At 32.8% G+C, this 24,934-nt stretch overlaps 1 protein-coding gene across 1 annotated transcript in view; it reads left to right on the top strand.

The window, feature by feature from the left end:
• The window catches only part of LOC129219450 (glutamate receptor 1-like), a 225,786-nt gene extending 201,284 nt beyond the window's left edge, over positions 1-24,502 (top strand). Inside the window, exons 12-17 of the mRNA XM_054853845.1 lie at positions 1,843-2,041; positions 3,495-3,745; positions 4,655-4,763; positions 8,564-8,701; positions 16,638-16,712; positions 23,934-24,502. Of these exons, the coding sequence (XP_054709820.1) occupies positions 1,843-2,041; positions 3,495-3,745; positions 4,655-4,763; positions 8,564-8,701; positions 16,638-16,712; positions 23,934-24,014 (853 nt within the window). The 3' untranslated portion in view covers positions 24,015-24,502. The remainder of the gene's footprint in view (positions 1-1,842; positions 2,042-3,494; positions 3,746-4,654; positions 4,764-8,563; positions 8,702-16,637; positions 16,713-23,933) is intronic.
• Positions 24,503-24,934: the final 432 nt, after the last annotated feature.

Below are 24,934 nucleotides of genomic sequence, written 5' to 3'. Positions count from 1 at the left end.
AGAAAACCGAAGAAACCGGCACCTGAGAAAAAGAGGTTTAAATATATGCTGTTAACATAAATCTCTATGAAAAAAGTTTACGCATTTTTACAATAACTTGAAAAGTTTTTGGCGTATGGTAATAAATAAGGTATCAAATTGTTCAGAATTAAAATATGCATAACATGTATTTTTACCAGAAAGTCGAAAATTTTGAAGGTTAAAGGTCCTTAGACCCCTAGCTGACTCGCGTGGCAAGTAGGGGCACTTCGGAGGAACGGGGGTGCGCACAAACCCCCCGCAGGTGACTATTCTTGACAGCTAGCTTTTAAATTATTTTTCACTAGTGAAATACTTTGTTTAACCAAGTTTCAATAAAGGTAGGTCATTATTTATTCTGAAAATGATCTTATCAGCGTACTCCAGTACTTTTCGTAATGTAGTGTGTTTTTACAGAAGCTAAAAATAGGTAAGAAATAGTTTTTAGAGTCTATAAAGGTAAGTTGATAAACGTTAAGCATTTTAATGCACTCTCCTAATGCAAGAAAAAAAACACTACCTTTCGAAATTATTTGTAATTTTCAAAATTACTTCTTAAAAGTTCTTCAGTTTAAATATCCTTGTTAATATAGTAACGTACATCAGTCGAAAACAAGTAACATTTAATTGGTAAAACTGGGTTCGTAAACGAGTATATTTTTCAAATTGAACACTTTATGCCAATGCAGAACATATAGCACAGTAACTATCTTTTCTCTTTTTTTTCATCCCGAAACACAATGTTTAATTTAAAAATTGAAGCGATACTTTTAAAAAAAGCCTCTGTTTTACGCATAATTATTAACTACAGTTTTCTGAACTTGATCTTTTGGTCAAGTAAAATGCATACTTTCTACAACTACTACTAAGAGCTTTCAAAATGTTTGGTGCACAGAAAAAGAGAATGTGTGATGATTGTATTGACGTGTGTCAAAATCAAAATGCAAGTTATTTTCAATAAAATTGACATAAGTGAACACAAATTAAATGTTAACTCCTTTTTACATTGAATATAAGTGCAACCAGTTATGTATCGTTATTCTGGATTCTGATGGCAAGTAACTTCCGAGAAAGAGTTTTTAATTGACATATCATCCCTATGTAATAGTAAATAGCTTTATCTCACAAAAAAGCTGTAATTTTTAAGATTACCTTTAACCAAGATCAGTTCCTAACGAAACGTTTTGCAAGGAAAGGTATTCTGGCTAAAAAATATAAGCTTCTTCTTCAAATTCAAGCAAGTATCTTCTCAAAAGTACAAAAATAATTGATTCAAAAAGCCGGAGAAAAGAATTTAAATAAGTCTATCTAATGTCTATATAAATAAATGGATTTCAAAATTAAAAGCAGCCCAAAAAAATTCTTCTTAATTTCACTTTTGCCTACCCAAAAGAGACAAATTTTAGTTAATATTATTGCTAATTAAACGCATGATTATTCTCCATTTCAGATTAATCTTCGATATTAATTTTTTTACACAATTTTAGAAGCTTTCACTAACTTTTTACATTAAGATTCAACTTATGGGTAACATTGATGAAAGTAATTACTTTTGATGTAAAACAGATAATACTGAAACATTTGCTTAAACGAATTAGTTGCATAACACATATCGCTCAAAACCTCTGATCCTGCTTCAAAGTTATTGCGTAGTTGTCTAATTTGCCATTGATTTAAATAATTACATCCCCTTTTAAAGTCCATTTCATCTTGTCTTTTTTTTCTTTTAAACCTAAAGTTTATCAAAGGCGACTCCTTTCTAGGAATGACCTTGTTACTTACGCCTATCAATGAATTGTACATAGCTTTGGTTTTCACTCCTAGGTCTATAGCTGGTCGTATTGTGGGTAGTGTCTGGTGGTTTTTCACACTCATTATCATTTCATCTTACACAGCCAATTTAGCAGCTTTTCTGACAGTTGAAAGAATGGTAACGCCGATCAACTCGGCTGATGATCTTGCTAAACAAACTGAAGTCGAGTATGGGACCTTAATGCATTCATCAACACAAGAATTTTTCCGAGTAAGTAAGAGACAATAAATATGTTATTATAAAAGCATCGGCTTCGTCATTATGATTAACCATTATAACATCAGCCTCACTTAATTTCATTGAGAAAATATGACTTCATTTTTCACTAAGAAATAAATGTAATTGAAGTATTCTATCGATTGCATTTTGCTTAAACACATAAAGAGGTCAGTGTAAAAACGGATTAAGTCTAATCTTTAAATAAAATGAAAGTGTAAGTTTACTAGTAAAATGATAATGTCAAAGTAAAGTTTTTTAAAATAATGTTTGACAAAACTGGGATTAATTATGCAATTGGACGGTTCAAATTATTATTTATGTTTTAAAATTAATGAATAATGCATAAAATAAATATTTCATAATAAAATGTAATAAGGTTTTTTTTCTTCAGTGGACCCTTCATATATATATTCCACAATTCATGATTGATAAAATCCGATAATAAAAGTCAGCTTTCAACTGTCAGCTTTCTTGTGATGCACTTAATTAACTCGAGACTATTTTTCAGTCAAACTGAGCAATGAAATAATGTATTTCAACACGTTAGTTATACGCTAATAGAAATATATTGCTACTCCTTTATTTATGGTCAACTTAATAAAACCGATTCAAAAAAAAAAAAAGAAGTGGAAGTTAATTTGCAGTGAAAAAATAGCTCTTCTAAATTGAGGCTTAATGTCTCAGTGAGGCTATTTAATAAATTAACCTGCTTCTTATAACGCCTAATCAAATTTTGGAAAAAGTATGTCTGATTGAGAGTTCATTGACTTGTGCAAAAAGCACAACGACTCTCATAACGAGCTTTCAATTAAGTATCACGAATCCTGAAATAGTTCAAAAGATTTTAGAAAAAACTTCCCTCCTCTGACGGTGAAGAGATTATTAGCTTACAAATGAATTCACATATTTACTTAATTTTAAGTTATTCTTTCAGACTCGCCCCACAAGTAGTTTAGCCACCGTGTTCTATTTCATCTCTACAAACAGGAAACGATTTCTACCCAGTAATAGTCGGAGGAGATAAACAAACTACAACAATTGAGCTTCCTTCAGCATCAGTGGCCACTATTCTTTCAGATGATATTTTTTTAACGCATACCCCAAACAAAAGATGCAGACTATTTTTGTGGCTCTCGAGGTAACATATGGCAATATGAATACTTTTCTACTATAATTATTTCTTCGGATCACTTTGCACATTGTAAATAAGGGTGATGCAACTTTTCGGACGAAAATTCAAGCTAACTGCTTTAATTAATTGCTAGTTTGAACTTTTTAATTTTCTCACACCATGTTGGCGCTTCTGTGCATTAAAAAAATGCGACTTTGCAATCTTAGTACAATAAATATAATAAGTATAATAAAAGGTTTTAAAGTAAAGTTTTTATCACCTAAATTACCAGTTGTTTTTACGGTACATTATTAATAACATTTCCCTCTCCAGCTTCAAAGTGGCAAGATCCCCGTTTATGCACGCATGTGGGAGTTTATGAATTCCAGAAAACATGTGTTTGTGCGAACGTACGAAGAAGGTATCCAGAGGGTACGTGAGTCCAAAGGAAAGTATGCTTTCCTGATGGAATCGACGAAGAATGAGTACATAAATGAGCGCAAGCCTTGCGACACAATGAAAGTTGGAAGGAATTTGGACGCCAAAGGGTATGGCGTCGCAACACCAGTGGGATCAAATCTCAGGTTAATATTTTGCTTTTTCCAAAATTAACAATCAGTGAATGAGTAATAAATTGTACCTTTGAGGGAGAAGATGATATCCAAAATTTGTTCTCAACTTCATAATTATGTTTATGTCTATCCATTAAGATTGAGTGACAAGTGTCTGAAATGAGTTAAATTTCAAAACAAGTACTAGATAATCCAGAGTATATATATATAAGTTGTGTTTTACATTTTGGTCATAACGCCACTTGTTTGTTCAAGCATGCTGAGTCGTGAAACTGGAAAAAGCACTTTCAGATGGCTGATGTATGCGGTGCTTGTTTAGTGAAAGTTACCACGCTCAAAACAAACGACATTCCCATCGCATGCCCAGATACGGTTAGTTATTAGATATTTCAACACTAAAGCTTGGGAAATTCAAATGAAATTGTAAAGTTTACGGCTATAATTCGATGAGTGATTTCATTCAGAAAGCAAGTGCCATGGTCAAAAAGGGAAGACTCCCTACTTCTGTATTCCGGATCTCACACTAAGATACTTTTATAGTCTCATGCAACTGAAGTCCTTTCTTAGAAACAATTTGGGGTAAGAAATTCCTAGAAAACACAACTGTCAGAACCTTTGTTATCCAATGAGTTGGAATTGCAGGTAGCATCAAGCTTAAACAAGGGCGTCCAATCAATCGGGCAACGCTACGTCAAATGGTATGAGCGAGGGTGGTGCCAATGTAAAAAAAGGCTGAGCATTGCAGTTCGTTATTTAATTAAAGTGATACCTTTTTTCGTGTGTGTGTGTTACTAAACGGAACTTACTTTCTGGATTTTCTGACTATTAAACAAACTTAGAGTGACTAATTTTATAATGCCATATAAACATACATTTATAAAACTCACTATTGTAATGTTTGCTTTCATTTCTTATCATTAGGGATCGACTGAATCTCGCAGTCCTAACGATGTTAGAAAATGGTGATTTAGCTCGTTTAGAAAACAAATGGTGGTATGACAGAAGTGAATGCAAAAATGGGGAGTCAAAGGTAATTAAATCATGTTTAATCTCACTCTGTTTTAAGCAACGGACGTGTGGCGACTTAGCGTTCGTCACGTATTTACGTTATCTTTGTTAATATTGATAGTCACTAGCGTCACAAAACTTACTAATAGTTTTCTTTGTTTTTCTGTAGAACATCAGTTATTTGCTATATCTATTAGATAATGCACGTATATGTGCACATACTGCTCCTATTACAAAAATAAATAACATGTTTTGCGAAGCTATCTTCATATAAATTAAACTCGATTTCCAAATTTGGTATCTTCGGGATAAAACTAAGGTTTTATATCCCCTTTCTTTTTTTTGAATTATTCTTAATTTTTAACATCAGTGAACTCTTTAAAAAAATTATTGCTCTTAAGAGAGCCTAAAATGATTTTAAACAAAAAAATTACTAGATAGAGGAAAAGGGGGCTCATGTGAACACGGGGTACATGTGATCATGGTATGTTTTACTAAGATCATTCAAGCAAAAAATCTGGAAAATTTCTCAAATAAGGACAGTACCAGTTGTACCTCTTGGACAAACATTTAGAGCAATGTGCCATTTTATGTTTCTGTGGTGGCAACTTCTTTGCTTGTTTTCTTTGTTTTAACAGGTGTTGAAAAAAATTCTATAACTGTCTTCTTCACGAGATAACATTTTTAAAACTAACTGCTAATCAAAATCTAAGTATTATGAACCATTTTATGAAAATTCAAGTAAATTTATGATAATGTTTAAATTTTTTTATTAAATTAAAAATTCTTTATTTTTGCGAGTTAGCTCTAAAATAGACGATGGGGCACTTGTAAACATAACATCTAGGAGCAGAAGTGAACAGCTTCCATAGCCGCTCTCCGTAATATGATTATTAGTGTGGGATATTGTAAGTGTTAAAAATGTGTACATATTTATAATTATTATTTTTTTATAATCAGTTAGTAAATTTATTGTTAATTGTAATAAATACTATTAAATATTTGTTTATGTATGTTTATTTTTTTTTTTTTTTAATTTTTCTGTTTTATTAAATTGTTGATCAATACTTTAGTGTTATATAATATTTACAGGAAATAAAAAGACACAAAATATTTTCATTTTAGTAAAACCAGAAGTTCAAAATCATTTTAAAATACATTACCAAGCAATGTATGAAGCTTGAAAGCAAAGTATACATAGAATAACCCTTACATAATAAAAAATTATTTTTTATTAACGAGTTATATAAGTTTTCTAGTCTATTCAGTGATCAGAGCAGGCTACGAGACTTTAAAATTTGACAGTGAGCAGTTATATGTTCGAGAAAAAATATTTTCTTAGTAGAACAATAACTAAAGTTGAAATTGATGCAGAATAGGTTACAAACCCTTCAACGTATTTATTATTTATTTACATGTTTCATATTGAAGAATTTTCCTTTAAAATATGATGCTACTCCTGCATTTTTACCAGTCTTCATATGTGCCTCATGCCTGTTCACATGTGCCCCCTCTTGGGGTACATGTGAACAACTGCAGACTTTTTTTAAAAATACCATAAAGTAAAGAAATATTTTTTAAAACAATCCCAAAAAAATCCATGACACAAAGAAACGTTTATTCAATCATGGAGACATTTTTGCGCTGTGAAGTTGATAATTGTATTTTTTTTTAAATAACGAAATAAAAAAATTGTTCACATGTGTCCCCTTTTCCCCTATATGACTAGTATAACTTTCTATGTATCTATATAACGACTTCAATTTATGTGAAAATTGAAACCTTTAACAAAATTAACCCCCATTACAAAAAAAAAAAAACTCAATTTAGATTAACTCAACAAAAACCCAGAAAAGTCGTCTTCAAATGAAAACAACTAGGATTGATGGTTTGTAGATCCTACAACAGGTGGAGGTAACTTTAACACTATATCTTCAAACCCTGCTTCAAATTCATCATCATTGTTGAAAGTAAATATCGGACGTTGATGACAACGCACCAATTTTAAGGTACTTCACATTGTAAGAAGACTCAAGTGTAGCATAAGGACAATAAAAATTGCCGTCCGTGGGTACACATGGCTATGTGTCCATGAGTACAAAGGTACGCCATTTTGGTTTTGCAAGCCAGTCACATCGACAGGACCACAGTAAATCAGAAATAATATCTTGAAAACATAGGGCAACATAATACCTACAACAGTAATGAATAATACAATCCACGACGTACAAAAAAAAATGTAACTGTACATGCATTTTTTTACTTAGATCCTACTAAAACTGAGAATTTGTGATAGAATTTTACCTGTTTGTTTAGTGGCGTTGAAAACTTCTGAAATACTAGAGAGGGCTGAGACACACGTGTTGAACCACCACCTCCTACATAAAAAGCCCTATCACTGGTTTCGTCACGTGACTGAAACAGGCTGACTCAGAAGAAATTTCCCTATGAAAATCGCTTTAATTTATGTCTCTTAACATACTAGAGCTATTATTTTGAGAACAGTAGTTCACCAAACATATTAACACTGATCAAAGGAGAAATCAAATTTTATTTTCTAGGTTAACGCTCTTTTTTCTTTAAATTAGGCAAATATATAAGGTAGAACGTAGGGAATAACAAGATTACAGTAACCAAAATTTTTGCCAAAAATCATTCAAAAAAAATCATATTCGTTTAATTTTTAAGGAGTCTTGTTAGATTCGAAAATGTCTTAATTATCAATATCATAACAAAGTAAACAAAAATGAAACATTTTAATTTTAACTATCATAGATTTTCCCGTCCACCATCGTAAAAGCGTTCATGTACTTAGTAACGCAATGGCTATCCCAATAAAGTATTCTAAAAAATGTATAATTGAATATAAAATGCGTTCTGCATAAATATGAAAATATACAAGGAAATTATGTAAATCATGCATCACTATCTGCAACACAAAGTAATCAAATGAATATTTTGCGAAACAGAACGCAATATTAAAAAATGCCGATTGTGAGTGAAATATATTCTTCTCGTTTACTTTCTATGGCGACATAAGTTTCATTTTTCACAATCAATTAAAACAAGTTTTTAGCTTTATTCTTCCAAATTTTCGTGAAGTTAGTAGCTGCATTCTATTAAAATTATTGAAATTATGACAAAAAATTTAGTGAACAGCATTTCTTTTATGCAAAATGTAAAAAAAAATATCTAAAATGTTAAAGTTCTGTAAATATTTCTTTCATTGAAAAAATGCAATTTGCGAGAAAGAACGAGCATTGATAGCTTGAAAAAGAAAACAAAATTTATTTTCTGTTTTTATGTTGTAAATTATATCCATATTATAGATTATTAAAATTCAAAGATTTTCATTTTTTTTTTTTTTTATTCTTCATTACTGTGTGATATTACTAAAATGCTTTCCAACTTGCATAATCAATTTAACTGTAAAAGGGAGTTTTACTAAATCTAGAGCGAACTTTGCTGTACAGTAGCATTAGTGAAAAAAAAATGGCAAAGAATTTGAAACTTAATTTAAGATTGTGCGCTAGAGTTGACGATTGCTGAGAGCGCTGAGCAGTCAAACAAGAATTTGACTCGGCCGTTTACAATTACGTCATCGCTCGTTTAAAGTAACTACTAATGAGGCCTTCTTGTAGGTAGTTATGGTTGAACCCTCTACCCGATCTATCTCGACAATACCCGGAATTTCCCTACCAACGTCCGTAGGGACAACCGTCATTGAGTACAGCAGCTTCCCCTATTTAGGTGTATAAATGTAATTTTAAAATTTAGTCTTTACTTGTTCCTATATTACAAATGATAAAAATTATGTTTTAGGAGTCCTCTCAAAATGAGTTAACACTTAGCAACGTAGCTGGTTGCTTTTACATTTTGATTGGCGGATGTGGATTGGCTTTAATGGTTTCCTTCTTAGAGTTTTGCTACAAGTCCAAAATGGAAGCTACAAGATCCAAAGTGAGTAATTCTTTTTGGTTTAAAACATTCATTTCACTTATTTCATGATGATAACTGGTAAAACCCGGGAAAGGGAAGAGTTTATGAATCATTCTCCAGCAAATGTAACTTTTTAACGCAAATATTTTTCCATTTATTTTTTTTTTCTTTTTTTTTTTTTTTTTTTTTGTCATTCTTACATGAAACTGTTACCTACTAATAGGAACCATAAACAATGGCCCAGCTAAGTTCCAATTATTTCACTCATAAATAAAAAAAAAAATCAAAAAATGCCTTGTTCACGGAGATAAAAAAAAAAGAAAAAACTTTTCATGTTGAAAAATCAAGGTCAATTTAACATCAAAGTAGTAATTTTGATAATTGTGCAAAAAATGAGCTATTTTAATGATTAGTAAGATTCTAATATTAAGCTATCTTAATTAAAGTACGGCTTAATTTTTAGTTACCGTTTTAGCTCAATGTGCGTTAAAAATAATATTTAGTAAATTTGACGATATACTGGCAAATTATAATTTTGGTAGACTGCCTAATATTGATGTATTTCCCCTCCATCATTTATTTTCACCTCAGAAAAAATGACATTGATAAGGTCTGGCACGGAGGTGAAGAATTTTCGATTAATATAAGGCCTAATGGATACATTTTTCAGGGATTTTTTTTTCTTCTTTGCTACAATCTGCACATGTTAAATATATGAAACATGTTCCCTTCTTTTTTCATATTGATTTACATCCCTGAAATTCAAGTTCACGGAGGCGAGAGTTCATAATAACCATACTTTGTTTTTCAAACAAAATCTACACTGTAAAAACGATTCAGAAACGTTCCTGGAAAATAATAGGCAGCTGATGTGCCTAAGGCTCCTATATAAGGGGAGCTGACTTATCCGACATTTTGGTTCCAAAATTATCGGGCGAAAAAAAATAAACATTTGTACAAAAGCCTCATTGCAGAAAACTGGTGTCCAAACTTTAGGTGTGTTGCCCGATTGATGTTTGATTATTTTATTCTGTGGATGAATACAATTTAATTAATACAAATTAAAAACAAATAAGGTATGAAAATGAGGTTTATTACCGTAAACATTTCCCGATACATTTTAGCTGAATTTGTAAACGAAGTTATCTTTCAAAATTTACCTAAAGTGACATTTTACTCAACTTATCATCAATTATTTTACGACTTAGCAACCAGCGAATATTATGACGTATTTATAAATACTAGAAACGAGGTTGGATCCAATTCTGTCTTGGAACCAAAATGTCGGATAAGTCAGCCTGTCTTTTTCAAGGGGCTCTAGATGTACCCAATTTCAGCCAGTAATATATCTTGGAAAAACCAGGAACGTTTTCCGATAAAAGTCAGTAACCTTTCTAAAATATTAAGAAATCTCCCCTATTAAAGCCAGTCGTGAACTTTCTAGATAAAATTAAATAGGTTTAATTTATTTGATTAGAACCTTCCTGATTTACCAAGAAAGCTCCAGAAATATTAGAGCAATCATGGCCAAGCTACGCGCTTGCAAGCAAGAACCAAGCATATTCCTTGCCTGCAAGTCCTGCCTCGCAAAGCTGTAGCTATCCCGTGACTTATTTGCTTCCATTGGAGGCTTAGTCAATCCGGACGGGCCATAAACAATCTAAAGCCGATATACTTAATAAACACGCTCCGTCAATATTTAAACTGGTAGCAAAAAATATTTTTTACACCAGTGCAAGGTCTTCATTCATGCATCTTTTAGGAATTCAGGAAACCTTTTTGCGAAGATACTTAATTTTTGGGGGAAATAGGTGAAAACCTCTGAAATCACGAAACGTTCCACGGAAATAACCAGTAACGTTTCGGAATTTTTTTACAGTGTATCTTCTTGTTTTTCGACAAAAATCTCACAATTTCTTTATGGCTGAAAATAAACAAGGGGGATCCCTTGTATCATAGAAAATAAAATGTGATGTCATTACTGCCATGTGTTAATGAGAAATGTCGTTTTATGTTTAGGTAACGGAGGTGAGCGTTTATTGCGTGACATGATTCCTTATCCTACTAAAAGGAACTAAAACACAATATTAAGCAATTAAATATACTTAAACAATTAGCATATGTGACACTTGTGAAAGAAATAATAAATAAATAAGAATATACTTTTAATTAAACAAGTTATTTAACAACATAAACAGTCACACCAGTTGTGTGACATGCCACGGAGTTGAGAATTCACAAGTTGAGAACCAAAAATATATTAAAATAAAAACTATTATTAACAAATTGTTGACAGGTTTAAATTGATATATTTTTGATGAAATTAAAAAGCATTGTTAAATGAATAGTTCCCTAAATTTTTTACAGTAAAAGGCGTGTGACAGAAAAGTTACTTTTTGAAGAATGACCCATATTTGCTTGCATGATAGAATTCGAAACAAATTCATAACGTTTTACAATCTTCATTTCTTGACATGTTATTATAATGCTTTACGTTGGATGCTGTTGTCGATCTCATATAGTTGATACTATGAAAAGAGATAGGTGCGTCCTACCCTAGAGGGCTAGACTTATTCCTTGCCACTCATAATTTAAACCGAAACACTCCAAGAAGGACTTTGGTAGCCACTATCATTGGAGACTTCATAGACTTCAAGGACTTTGCCACTACAACAAGTTTAACTCATACTAGTTGCCTTTCAGATAAGACAGGCTGTGGTCAAATCGAGGTCAGAACTTGCAATCCTCCGTATTTGAGCAAAGTGCTCATCCTAATGGGCTACAACCTTAGAGGAGGAAGTAGTAAATAGAGGGTGCAAGTCCAATTATTGACTAAGAAAAAACTCGAGCATATACCTCAAGTCACGTGACTCAACAACGACGAATGGTTGACACGTTTTGCGTGAAACTAGCACAAGAAAACTAATTTCTTCCGATGCTTTTCTTTAAAATTTGGGGTCGTTCATTCACGAATTCCTTCACGAAAGTCTTCACTCCCTCCATTTTATCTCATCTTAGTGGCTGCAACGGACCCTGCTGTGCATTGGATCTCTTCATGTATAGGATTTAAAGCCACATTGTAACATTATTTGTTACCGTCGTGATGTTTGGTTTACTGACCGAACAACTTAATTCAAGATTTATTGCACGCAGTAAAAGTTTTATTTTCTTTCCTTCATGGCAAACTTTAACAAGTAAATCTTTGAAGATGAGTTGGTAAGGTTAAAAAAGACTACCGCTCACGGATTTTTAATACAGTAAAGTTTTGAAACTCCGAGTCTTGAAAGTCCGAGGTTCTGGTTAATTTGAAGTGTTTTATTGACATCTATATATATAAAAATCTCGTGTCACGATGTTTGTTCGGGGTAAACTCCGAAACTACTCAACCGATTTTTCTCAAATTTCATATCAATGTGTCATTTGGTCCAACTTAAAAGATAGAATAGTTTTTATAATTTTTTACTGCAAATTTCATATTAATTAGGCAATAATAGTGTGAATTAATTGTTTAGTTCTAAAAATCTTAATAGATGGCGGTGTAAGTTAATTCATCGATATAACTCTAACATCGTATGACTTACTGCTAAAAACACCATGCCAAAAAAAGCTCAGAGATGTTGCTTAGAATTTCCATATAACGTTTCGGGATATTACAAGTTATTATTTACTTCCTGAGAAAATCAACTATATTTTTCAAAACGTTTCCTTGAATTGCTACAAATTGCAGATTTCACACCGTTATGAAAAGTATTTTTCTCCACCAGTATCAAGATTAACTAAACGTATTTAATAGGTGTATCGGTTTCGGAGTGATTGCGGTTTGTCCAGATTGACTCAACACCCAATGAGTGCGAAAAGTTATCTGGATCACGAAGCTTTGCAAGAGTTGCAGCGGAACTACATTCGAGCTACTTGCTTTAGAGTCTGTCTTCGCGTTGGCAATGCGTGTATTAATGCTTTGAGAGCTTTCTTAGAAAAGCAGGAAGGTTCCAGGCTATTATATTAATCCTGCTTTAGGCTTCTCTGCAGGTGCCAGAATCATAACTGCCTTTTTAACCAAGAAGACTACTGAATTCTTCAAAAATATTCCAGGTTTATTTCAGGAAAGTAAATGAATTTAAGCGGAAAACAATTATTTTCTTTATTTTGTTCCCCAGGAAATTTTTAATATCATTAATTCTTGGAAAGATACATTCGCAACAGAAAATTGCAGTGACAATTGCATCGTCAGGCATTGCTGCTACTTTTTTTAGATGGTACACGAACAGCACATTCAGCTTTAAAGTTGCCAATTAGATATTCATAACAAACAAAACACAATGCGTACAATAAAGAAAAAAAAGACGTGGTATGGCTGTAGTGTTGCAAGTGAGTGAAATTATAATTTGGGATGAGTGTACTATGTCTCATGAGTAAAAGCATTCATTCGAAGCACATCATAGGATTATGCAAGATTTGAATGGCAACCATAAACTTTTAGGCGAAATTGTCTGAATACTGTCTGGGGACTTCCGGCAGACATTACCAGTTATTCCGATGAAATCAACGCATGTTTAAAAAAAACGTTTTTTGTAGAGTAATGACGAGAAAATCCGATTGGCCATGAATATGCGAGTATAAACGCAAAATAATCTAATCGCACAAGTATTTTCTAAGAAATTGCTGAGTATTGGAAACGGTGAAATTAAACTGTATCAAAATATACAGTACAACAAATAGCCAGACAATTTCTGCACTGCCGTTAAGACGAAAAGTGAACTAATTGAGAGTCTATTTCCAGATAAATTTAATTTTTTAAAATTATAATTGCGTCTGTAATCGCGCTGGTTTTGTAGCAGTTTTGTTTTCGGTAAACATTCCCGAACAGACAGGAATATTTGTGGATCGTCAATTGTCGACTGTCAAATACATATCCTGATGCATGTCGCAAGTTGTATTTATTGGTAGCACAAAGTCATTGGGAGTTGACACTTTCTAATGCAGGTTTGACATAAGGAGAAACAGTATTCGTCAACTGTTTAAAACAATTTTGACGACATACTATCCAACACAATCATTATTTTTTAAGGAGAAACTATATTACTTTCACGTTTGAAGACGTATTTCATAAATTTTAAAAAACACACAAATGTCCAAATCCAGATTTTACACCAGCGATGAATATGAAGCTTTAGTTTTAACTGAAGGTTTTTGCGTTTCAATTTCAAATTTGCCACTTAGTCATTATGATATGCCGTCACTTGATAGTTGGGCCACCGACTTAGTTAACACTGATTTGCAACGTATAACAACAGAGCAATGACTCTGTCTTAGCTACAATTATTGCGAATAATGAGCCATTACTGACGGCTTTAAAAAAAAAGCTCTCCATTGATGCTGAACAAGTTGTCGATGAAAACAAAGCAGTAAACACTCCAAATGAATTTTTAAATTCCCTGGATACACCAGGAATGCGTCTACACGATTTCCGGTTGAAAATTGGCTCAACAATTTATTCTTTTTCGCGATTTAAACCCACCTAAATTACGCAACGGTACACGTTTCTACATAAAGTCAACAATATTTGTCGGAAAAGTTTAAAGGAGAAATGTTTGTGTTGCCACGTAATCTATTATTAGCGTCATAATTTTCAACACATTTGAAAGGCTTCAATTTTTGATTCGTTTAGCTTTTGCAAAGACCATAAATAGATTTAAAGAACAAAAAATGTCTTATTTCTGTTTGTTATTGAAACATAAATATTTCTCTTATGGGCAACGAAATATTACCTACTCACACGTGGAAAGTTATCATACTTTTCGTATTAGCAAAAGACTGGTTGATCAAGAACATTGTGCACAACTTAGTGCTTAGACAGTTTTCAGTTTTCAAATAATAGAAACAATAGTTCGAAGTCAATGTTATCTACTTCATTGAAAAAATTTAATTTTTATACATTTTTAATTTAGTTAGTGTATTTTGTAAAGAAGTTATTGATTACAAACTATAGAGAAAGCTAATGTGAATAAAATGTAGTGTAGAATCTAAAAGTGTATGGTGGTTTACGCTTAGTTTCTACATTCGGTTATTTTACAATCAGTTTCGATATTTACTATCACTTTCATTTTTTTTTTGGAAGTTATACTTACAAAATTTACTAAGCGTAAGTATAGTGCTTTTTCCATAGAAAATTTAGTTAGTACTTATTGAATTCAATAAGTACTTTCTTCAGCCTGCACGGTAAAAAAAAAAAAAAAAAAAAAATCCGAAACGTTACTGAGTAAAAATTTTCGATAATTGCTTGCAGTTCTGGCTAAGCTTTGGCTATGTTTGCATTACTGCTTATAGAAGTTCCTTAATAAATCAGAAAGGTGCTAAGCTTTTTTTTTTGTATCCCTTCCTAAGTTTACACTAAAGTTCCAGAAACACGACTAACTTCAAACGGGAAGATCTTCGAATTTTTCAAGAGGCTTCCGAGATGATTTCAGGAAGGTTATTAACTTTTATCGGAAAACTTTCCGGGTTTTGGCTTGACATGATACTGGCAGAAATTGGCCACATCAGCTGCCCATAATTTTCCAGGAACATTTAGGAATCGTTTTTAAATTGAATAACGCCCATTATCAATCTCATACGTTATAAAATCGGCTATACTATTTTAAGCTCTATTAAAAATATTTATTTGATTCTATCAAAATAATGAGTTCAAGTTTATTTTAATCCAACTTCTTTGCCACAGCAACGCGTGGCTGGGTCAGCTAGTTTTAAGATATATCTTTAATAGCTGAAAATAATTTATATAACAATCTGAAAACCAAATTATTTCGCTAGTGTAAAATTTCCTTAAGTACGTATAATAAAGTAATAAAAATGTATTTTAAGATTAGGGAAGGGGGAAGAACAGCTAAAGCCAGACGTTCGAGCGCTATGAGGCGAATAGCTATGAACGAAAACGAAATTGAGCAAGTGAAACAAAATAGAGAGAGTGAAACGAAATGACGCAAGAGAAACGAAATTACCACTTTGTGTATCTCTCAGATATGCGCGTCCACTGAAAAGTTAATGTGCAACACTTTCAAAGTTTTCTGCCAATAGGTGCAATTAACTTTTAAAATACCAGTGGAGTAGCTTAAAAAAAATTGGATTGAATTTAGCCTGAAAGACTATTATAAATGTGAAACAAATCATAACTGAGATGAAGAAGAAGGACAAATAAACGGAGTTCATTATTAGGGAGACTTCACTCAAAGTGATGGACATTTTATTACATTATCTCAAAATCTATGGAAGAGGAAGAAATTACATGAATGTCTATTTAGTTTTTAAGAGATAGCTCACTAAAAACATAATTTAGTTCCAAAATAATTACTGGTACAAATCAGATCAAGTTTTTAAAAAGATTATACAGATTAAATGAGTGTTAAACTTTTAAAAATTGTTTTGTAGTTTATATTTCTAGCAACAATGAGAAGATTTCATGAGATTTAATATTGCTAAAAAGTCTTCAGGATTAAATGCATAAATTAGAGTTTGTTCTTTTTTTTTTTTTTTTCGTGCTCTCAGGAAAAGTCTTTTCCTGCTTTTCATGTTTTCATGTTTTGGAGATTTTTGAACAATCCGCTTGGTTCTTCAAAAATTCAAATTGACGATATGTTACATGGTTTTGGATTTTAAGTCTTGAAAATTTGCAACAAATATATTACGATTATATTTTTAAGTACTCAAGATAGAGAATAAAATAAATATTTTCTGAATAAGCATTAGATATTGACTACAACTTATACCTAAATGCTCGTAATATCGTATAACGTAACAACTTATACCTAAATCAAGGCCCAAACTTTTTAACTTGGTTCTTCCTGAAGTTTTGATAATTTTTTATTGAAATCCTTTCACATTTATACCTTTTACAGAAATGTTAACATTTTTGCATTTCTATGATTAACAATACATGCAAAATATTTTCTTTTTGATGTAGATGACCCTCTGTGAGGCCATGATGAATAAACTGCACACTTCTGTAACGGGACAGTCTCAAGTGAACCACGCCAGGGTACGGACCAGCTCTTTTTGATTGGTACTTATATCTTCATATCATCGTTGTCGTATACCAGATTTGTCGTCCATAAGTCCAACACAAAAAAAAGGAAAAATGGATTTTAAGCTATTTTTCTGAATAGCCGTCATAACGATTCTCTGAATATAATGTCTCAAATTCCTAAAATTGATGCCACTTACATACCCGGGAAAACATTTGGGAGCAGGTCATTGAGCAAAAAATTATTTTCGTATCAAACAATTTCAAATAAAATTGTAAAACGCAAGTTCTCTAGTGACCAGAATTCCTATTAAAACTGGAAGGAAATAGAAGTCAACCTAGTCATTAGTTTTAAGCGAATTTTGGTGCGAAATTGAGTTTTGAATGTGCAGGGTGATTCAAAAAGAATGGTGAGGTTTCATACAGCTTGGAATAATAGAGCTAGTACTCTCGGTGGAACTTAAATGAAACAGCGAGTTGTGAAAGTTTTGATTGGCTACCGCCAGATGTCTATGCTTGTTATTGTGCCCCACTTATCATTAAATTAGGCAAAATGGCAATAAAGTGAGAAGTGACTTTATGATTGTCACCAGATCTAACACCATGCGATTTTTGCCTGCGAGGATATGTAAAAGATACTGGGTTTGTAACACCCCCCCCCCCCTTTACCTGCTAATCTTGACGAACTGAAAAATTGGATCACCGTAGCAATTGCTTCTGAGGTTGCAGGCATGCTAGAGCATATGACTGGAATTTAAATGCAGGTGGGACATCGTTCGACTGTTAGAAGGAGGGCACATACAACATCTTAAGAATGATTTTAAGTAGGTGAAAAAAATCGCTTTTGTACCATTTCTATGCTTAGAAATATACACTTTTGAATCCCCACCATTCTCTTTGAATCACGCTGTAATTTTAATGTAAAAAAATAGATAAGCAGACTTACATTTTATCTATTTACATTAACCAAAATGCCGGCTCTTTGGGGGCTTCTTCAAACCGCGATAAGAAATCTTACCAGTCTAAGTTTAGAAATCAGATCATTACACGTAGGATTTTTGACTTGCTCCTTTCCAGATATTAGTTCAAAGGTGGTTGTTGGACCCTAATCATTGGCAGATTTATAGATTTGGGGATTCATTGCAATGCATTTTTGAGGACTCCTTAGAGGTGAACCGAGCAACGAAAAATATTTTTCAAGTGCCTTTTTGGATCCTCTTCGAGGCCCGTACGCCGTGTAGTGTCCCATCGTGACATTTGTCATCTGGAAAATCCGCCAGTCTCCAGTAGGTTAGTAAGCAGGTTTTATACAAATACAAATGTGACAATCAGCAACAGGCTCTTGGCCCAGCTAGGCTAGTCCTAGTCAATTTATTAGTCCTCAATGAAGATCAATGGCCCTCTTAAAGCTATCCACCCCCTTGCTCATTACCACCTCTTCTGGTAAGCTGTTCCAAGTGCCCACAACCCTACTAAAGCAGTAGTTTTTCTTCATTTCTAGGTTAGCCTGAGATTTGAATAACTTAAAACAACGGTCCTTCGTCCTGCTTTCGGTGTAAATATTTAATCCATAACATCATTCATTTTGATAAATTTAAACAACTGAATATTTTCCCCTCTAATCCTCCTTTGCTCCAGGCTATACATATTAAGCCCATTAAATCTGGTATCATAATCTAAATCTGAAAGTCCCCTTACTAGTCTAGTTACCCTTCTTCGAACCTTTTACAATACACAAATTTCTTTCATGCAATAAATTAGTAGCACACGATTTACCTTTCCTGAACTCATACTGCAAACTAGTCAACAGACTATTCGTCTCTAAGAAATTCATAACATTAATTTTGATCAAAGTTTCGAAAATCTTACAAACCACTGAAGTCAGACTTACAGGTCTATAATTCCCAGCATTACCTTTAGACCCTTTCTTGAAAAGCGACGTTATGTTAGCCAGTTTCCAGTCCTCTGGCACTGTCCCTGAGTTATAAGAAGCGTTGAAAATATTTAAAATAACATCCACTAATTTCTCTGCACATTCAATTAAAATTTTTGGATAAATATTATCTAGCTTTAGTTGCTTTAATTTTTTCAAATGAAATAGAACCTCCTCCCTGGAAAATAAAAAATTCTCAAGCTGCGTAATAACTTGTGTCTTCCTGTTGAAATAGTTATCGTTAAACACACTGGAAAAAAAAAGTTATTAAGAACATTTGCAATGTCCCTATCGTTTTGGATTAAATTTCCATGCTCATCAACCAATGGCCCAATTTGACTATTTGTAGCTCTCCCAGAATTAGCATAAGCAAAAAATCTTTTAGGATTTCTATCAATGTTACCTGCTAGCCTTTGCTCCAATTCCCTTTTCCGAAATCCGTACCAAATACTTTAAATTTTGTCTTGCCTTACAATACCAGAGCCAATCTGCACTCTGACCAGTTTCCTTAAACTGACGAAAAGCCGCTTGCATATAATTTAGAGCTTCTTTAATCTGCCTGGAGAACCATATGGGCCAAATTTTAGTACTAACACCTTTTCTCCTAAATGGAACATAGTCCCCAACCGTTTTTGCCAGTTTTTCATTAAATTCCTTCCACTGCTGATCTACGTCTCTATTTTCCAATCCTGACGAAAAAACCTCTTTTAAGCTCTGCCTAAGTGCAACAAAATCAGTCTTTCTGAAATTTGGCTCAACCATAAAATTTTCAACTTTGTACACTTCAAATTTAATCCAGAACCTAATACTGTTATGATCACTATCTCCAATATGATATCCTACACACAACATCTGAACAGAACTTCCAACGTCACAGAAAACTAAATCCAAAATTGCCTCCTCTCGAGTCCCCTGAGTTACAACTTGATCTAAGCAACAGTCACCAATTACTTTTGAAAATTCCTCTTCTCTGCCATTACTAGGATAAAAATTATTCCAATCAATACCCGGAAAATTGAAATCCCCCATTATGATGACGGATCCCTTGCTGGACATGTCAGAAATAATATGAAACATGTGTTCATCTTGACCGTGGCTTGAATTAGATACCCTATAAATATGTTTCCAAAGCGCAATTTTTTGCCCTTATTGCTCATCAGCTGCATCCAAACCATATCAATATCAGTAGGTTTATCATTTATAACCAAGTCCTTGCAAATGAAATTGTCTCTAACATAAAATAAAACCTCACCACCTCTTTTGCCTGCTCTATCTTGTCTAGACAAATTATACCCAGCAATTCGTAATAAATCTACATCAAATTCGGTAGCCCATGTCTCTGTAATTAAAAAAACCTCCAACTTTTCATCTATAATTATGCTTTTCAATTCTTCTATCTTCTTCCTAATACTGCGAGCATTGGTATAGTAAACTTTAAGCATGCCCAAATTTCTTATATTTAACACCCTGAAATTTCCTAAATTACAATTGTTAAAATTACTACTCTTGCTCGACACTTTATTTCCATTTCTAGCAATACTCAAAAACTTTTCTTCCTCTCGATACCTGATGCTTGAACCATGCCCCTCATTCAAACTTAGTTTTTTGACTCCGAATCCCCTAAAATCAAACCACTAACCATTTTGTTCCCTGTAGAGCTCAGATGCAAGCCATCCCCAGCAATCCAATCCCGTTTACAATGACTCCATACATCAATGAACCTGATACTACGCTTTTCGCAAATTGATTTAATTAGCAGGTTCATGCACCTAACTCGTTGATTTAGCTGTGGCCTACCCATAAAGTAACCATATCCTCCTTATTAAATACCCCCTTCTTTTCAGCAACCTTATTAGCGTCTTTCACCCGAGCCCCTGGTAAACAACTCCTAGCCACCTTACGCTTAACTCTTCCGCGTGTATTATCCATCTCCCTTACCATCGAGTCCCCTAAAATTACACCCTTAGTTTCCCAGTCTGGCTCCTTATTTGAAACTTCCCTCTTTATCTCTGGAATATTTACAATACCCTCTACAACTGACCCACAACCTAATGCTAACTGGGCTTCCAAAGTTAGCATCCTATTTCTTAAGTTCAGCACATTTAGTGCAAATATAATCCTCCTCAAAAACAGACTCATCCTCCCCCTTATACAGGCAGAAAGTCACAAGAGATCCACCTGGCTCCCTTTCCACTCTTAAACTCCTTCATAATACATATAACTCCCATTTCTACTCAGTGAACTCCAAAAAAACACCAGAATGATAAAAATGCAGAAAAACACAGAATAATACTACAAACAGCAAATTAAATAAACAAACTGAGTTGCTACACCCAACAAAACACACAAATTAAAAAAAACTAGGAGATCACCACATGTTAGGCTTAGCTCCAAAAAATGCAAAAACACTTCAAGAATACAATTATCTGAAATCCTTACTCCCTACATTAAGTTGGTTGATTGCATTTCCTTTATCAACGTCCAAAAACTTTTTTTTTTCTTCTACTTTTAGGTTCTTTAATTTTTTATTTATTTATTTATTTTTAATTAAGTTCCGAAGTAGTAATAGAGGAAATTCCTCCATCAACAACAAAACCATCAGATTTAAGTTTTAAATATGAAACATAAACATAAATTCATTCAAAGAAAGGGCTTAAGAGTTACTGCGAAAGAAAGAATTGCCTCTTTAATGAGATTCAAGTCCTTATCTATTTAGAATGATCTCTGAGTAGACAAGCACATGAAATAATTCATCCATAAAGTAATCGAGTTTCCTTTTTACCTGAGAAAAAGACCACTCCAATCTCAGAATAATGTTCAAAAGATACAGAAGTTGTTGGAGTAATGAAGTTTTGGTTGCTTGTCAGCAGAATAACGTAAATTGAAAGCTAAATCACTGAGTTAATGTTTTCATAGAAATATCGACATGTTTTGATAAAAGAATTGCTCTCTAAATGAAATTATCTTCATTATCTTTCCTTATTAATTCTCATTCACAATTTTTTAGAGACGATGAAATTCTGATCGATTCTGAGAAATTTAACAATATCTTGCCAACAAAGAAAGGACATATTTTTCATTTTTAATAAGATTGAAGCAAACTGTATCACGTAAATTTTTGATAAAGGTAGCCTTACAAGTACCTCATTTGTATCTTTATAAATTTTAATAACTTTTAAAGATGGAAGGAGGGAACTTTTTAAAAAAAATGCCTCTTATATAAAAAAAATCATATTAACTGAAAATTTAAAACAGCAATTTTGAAAATAGGTTTTACTAAAAACGGAAAAACATACGTTGGTCAATGCTCTTTGAATGAGAGAACATAGACTTTGCTCTTAAGAAAGGTTCTAAAATCATGATTCGATGTATCATTTTTAATTTTGGACAGCTGAGTTTTTTCATTTAATTTTGGAAAGTTTAAAAGAAACTATGTTGTCCTTTATGTCGAAATCGAATAGGCAGTTTCTGATTAACTGGATACGAATGGTCGTTTTGATGCAGAGCATGTGTTTTTTTTTTTTTTTTTTTTTCTTTCTTTTTTTTTTAAAAATTGTGCTTGACCAATTGAGGCAGTGAGAAGTAAAGGAATGCAAGTGGCAAAATTAAAAATTTGGAGGTAACCAGTACAAATGGGAGATGAATCTCTCCTCTATCTTGAGGCAAGATATAGTATTAGTAGCCCTGGTACGCTCCGGTATACAGCTTGATTTAGAAAAAAAATTCAATGAAAGCCTACCTAGGATCTAATCTTTATAAACACGTTTTATTCAAAACTTCAAGATGTTCACTTACATCCCTTTGTTTGTCACTGCCTCAATATAAGTTCAACTATTCATTAAAAAATTACATTCTAGTCTGCGGACGAAATTCGAAAAAAAAAAACTAAATGTTTACATTAAAAAATCAGAAAAAAAAGAGAATTTCTGAATGTATTCTGTGTTTTAGCTTAATGAAATCAAGAAAAGTTTTCGTGTAAAGAAACCAAAAAAATATTTATATTCATAAAGCTATTAGGTGATAAGGACTAGAAATTCGTATTATACTTATGAAATATTTCAGTGTACATGTACTCGTAAATAAAGAAAAAAAGATATATAACAGAAACATGGGAAATAAGCTGTAAGTCAAAGTTTGAGTTGCAACAAAATTGCACCTTTTCTTAAAAAGAAGTAAATTCTGTAACATTTTCTGTAATTAAATCACAAGCTGGAGTTGAAAAAAGTATGTAATGAAAAGAAATTTGCTTAGTTAAAGTAGTGGAGAAAATAAAGTAAGCTTCATATTTTGGAATTACTGCCAAAATAAATATGAAAATGATAGAAAAATATCCAGAATAGAAATAAAAGGTTTGCATTGTAAAAGTCATTCACTGTAAAAAAATTCGGAAACGTTACTGAGTATTTCAGTGTAACGTGTCGGGATTTCAATGGTTTTTATCCACTTCCTGGAAAAATTAAGTATCATTGCCAAAAAGTTTCCTGAATAGCTACGAGTTGCACGAATGCACACTTTTCACTAGTTTAAAAAACATTTTTAGCTCCCAGTTTAAAGATTAACTTTGCATATTTATAAAGTGAATCGGCTTCAGGTTACTTACGGCCCGTCCGTGCTGAGTATAAGCTTCCAAAGGTTGCGAATAAGTATGGACTTCGCTGCTTTGCAGGAATTGCAGGCGAGTATAATTCTCGATACCTGCTTGCAATTCTGGCTTAGCTTTCGCCGCGTTTGCAATACGGCTTATGAAACTTCCTTAATAAATCAGGAAAAGACCAAGCTATATCATTATGCTCACCAAAGTTTATTCTAACGTTCCAGACACACGACTGGCTTCAAACAGGAAGATTCCTAAATTTTTAAGGAAGTTTTCGAGATAATTTCAGGAAGGGTACTGAGTATTAGCGGAAAAAGTTCCTGGTTTTTGCAAGATATGTTACTGGCAGAAATTGGGCACATCAGCTGCCCGTTATTTTCCAGGAACGTTTCAGAATCGTTTTTACAGTGTTTGTATCAAAATTAGGACCATTTGAAGTTTGTTTTCTTTACGATAAAATTTAAAATGTTTAAAATGGCACGAACCACATAAATCTGCATCGTTGTACAGTTCTTTCGAAATCGAAAACAACAGACGGTGCCTGCATCGAGAGTATAAACATGGATATTGCAATTCATTTTATTTATTTATTTGTTGTTGTTAATATTATTATGATATTATTATGATTATTATTTTCATATTCACATACCAATACGTTCAATTTTTGGAAACTAACTTAGTTACAAAGTACCTTTTATTTTTAACTTAGTTTTATCAACCTGCTACGCAGATGATAACAGCTGAAGGGTTATCGGACCAAGCCAACTCCAACACTCATACCCAAGTGTGAATTCACTTGATTCTGCAACTTTACCAGCATGAGCTAAACACGACTACAAATCAACTTGCAACAACCACTCTTGCAAGCAAAGAAGAAGACTGCTAAGTAGAGTGATCAAACTGCGAGCGCAAAAGGCTAAGCAAGTTGGTAAATGCAATACCAGAGCTCAAAAGTGATGCCACATAATGTAGGAATAAACTATTTTGTTATCTGAACTTGCAAAAAAATGTTTTGGATACATAATACTGTTTCAAAAACCAAGTTATATTGTCTCAAATGAAATTAATAGGCTTGATATGCTGCGTACTTTTGTGATACTTCAAATGAGTTTTTACCGCATAGTTGAATAAGTGTACAAATGAGTAGAAATCATAGCTGAATTTTTCTGCTGACTATTTTAAGAACATTTAAAAGAAACCAAAAAATGTTCATTTTACCTTGCACTGAAATAATTTAATATTCTTAACCGAATTTTGCTTTTGAGCTGTTTATAAATGTGCGACCAAAACAAATAAATTTGAATGAATACAAAGTCGATACAATATTTGTCGTCGAGATCAGAAAACTTTGTTTCGATTTCAACGACACGTGTCGCCCTGATGATGTTTGAAAACGTCTCTAAAATCCGATTCTTTCAAGATTACGCAAAAATGTTACGCAAAATTCGAAACAAAACGAGGCTTTTTGCAACAATCTTTTCAAACGCTTCTTCGTTTTACAGCTTGGTCCAAAAGAAAATGCCCCTATATATATATAACCTTCCACTGGCCTATACACCGAAGCACAATCGAGCTAAACTTTCATACATAGTTGTTAGGAGTTACGAGCTGGAGGTTGAAGATTTTAAGTGACTCAGAACTCATGGTTTTCTTTTGTAAGAGAATTTCAAAATTTTCGAACAATATCACCCACTTTTTTCTTTTATAAAT

The sequence above is a fragment of the Uloborus diversus genome, chromosome 3, assembly GCF_026930045.1.
Source record: "Uloborus diversus isolate 005 chromosome 3, Udiv.v.3.1, whole genome shotgun sequence".
NCBI lineage: Eukaryota > Metazoa > Arthropoda > Arachnida > Araneae > Uloboridae > Uloborus > Uloborus diversus.
Note: the sequence above shows the minus strand (reverse complement) of the source record. Positions and strands in the feature narration are given on the sequence as shown.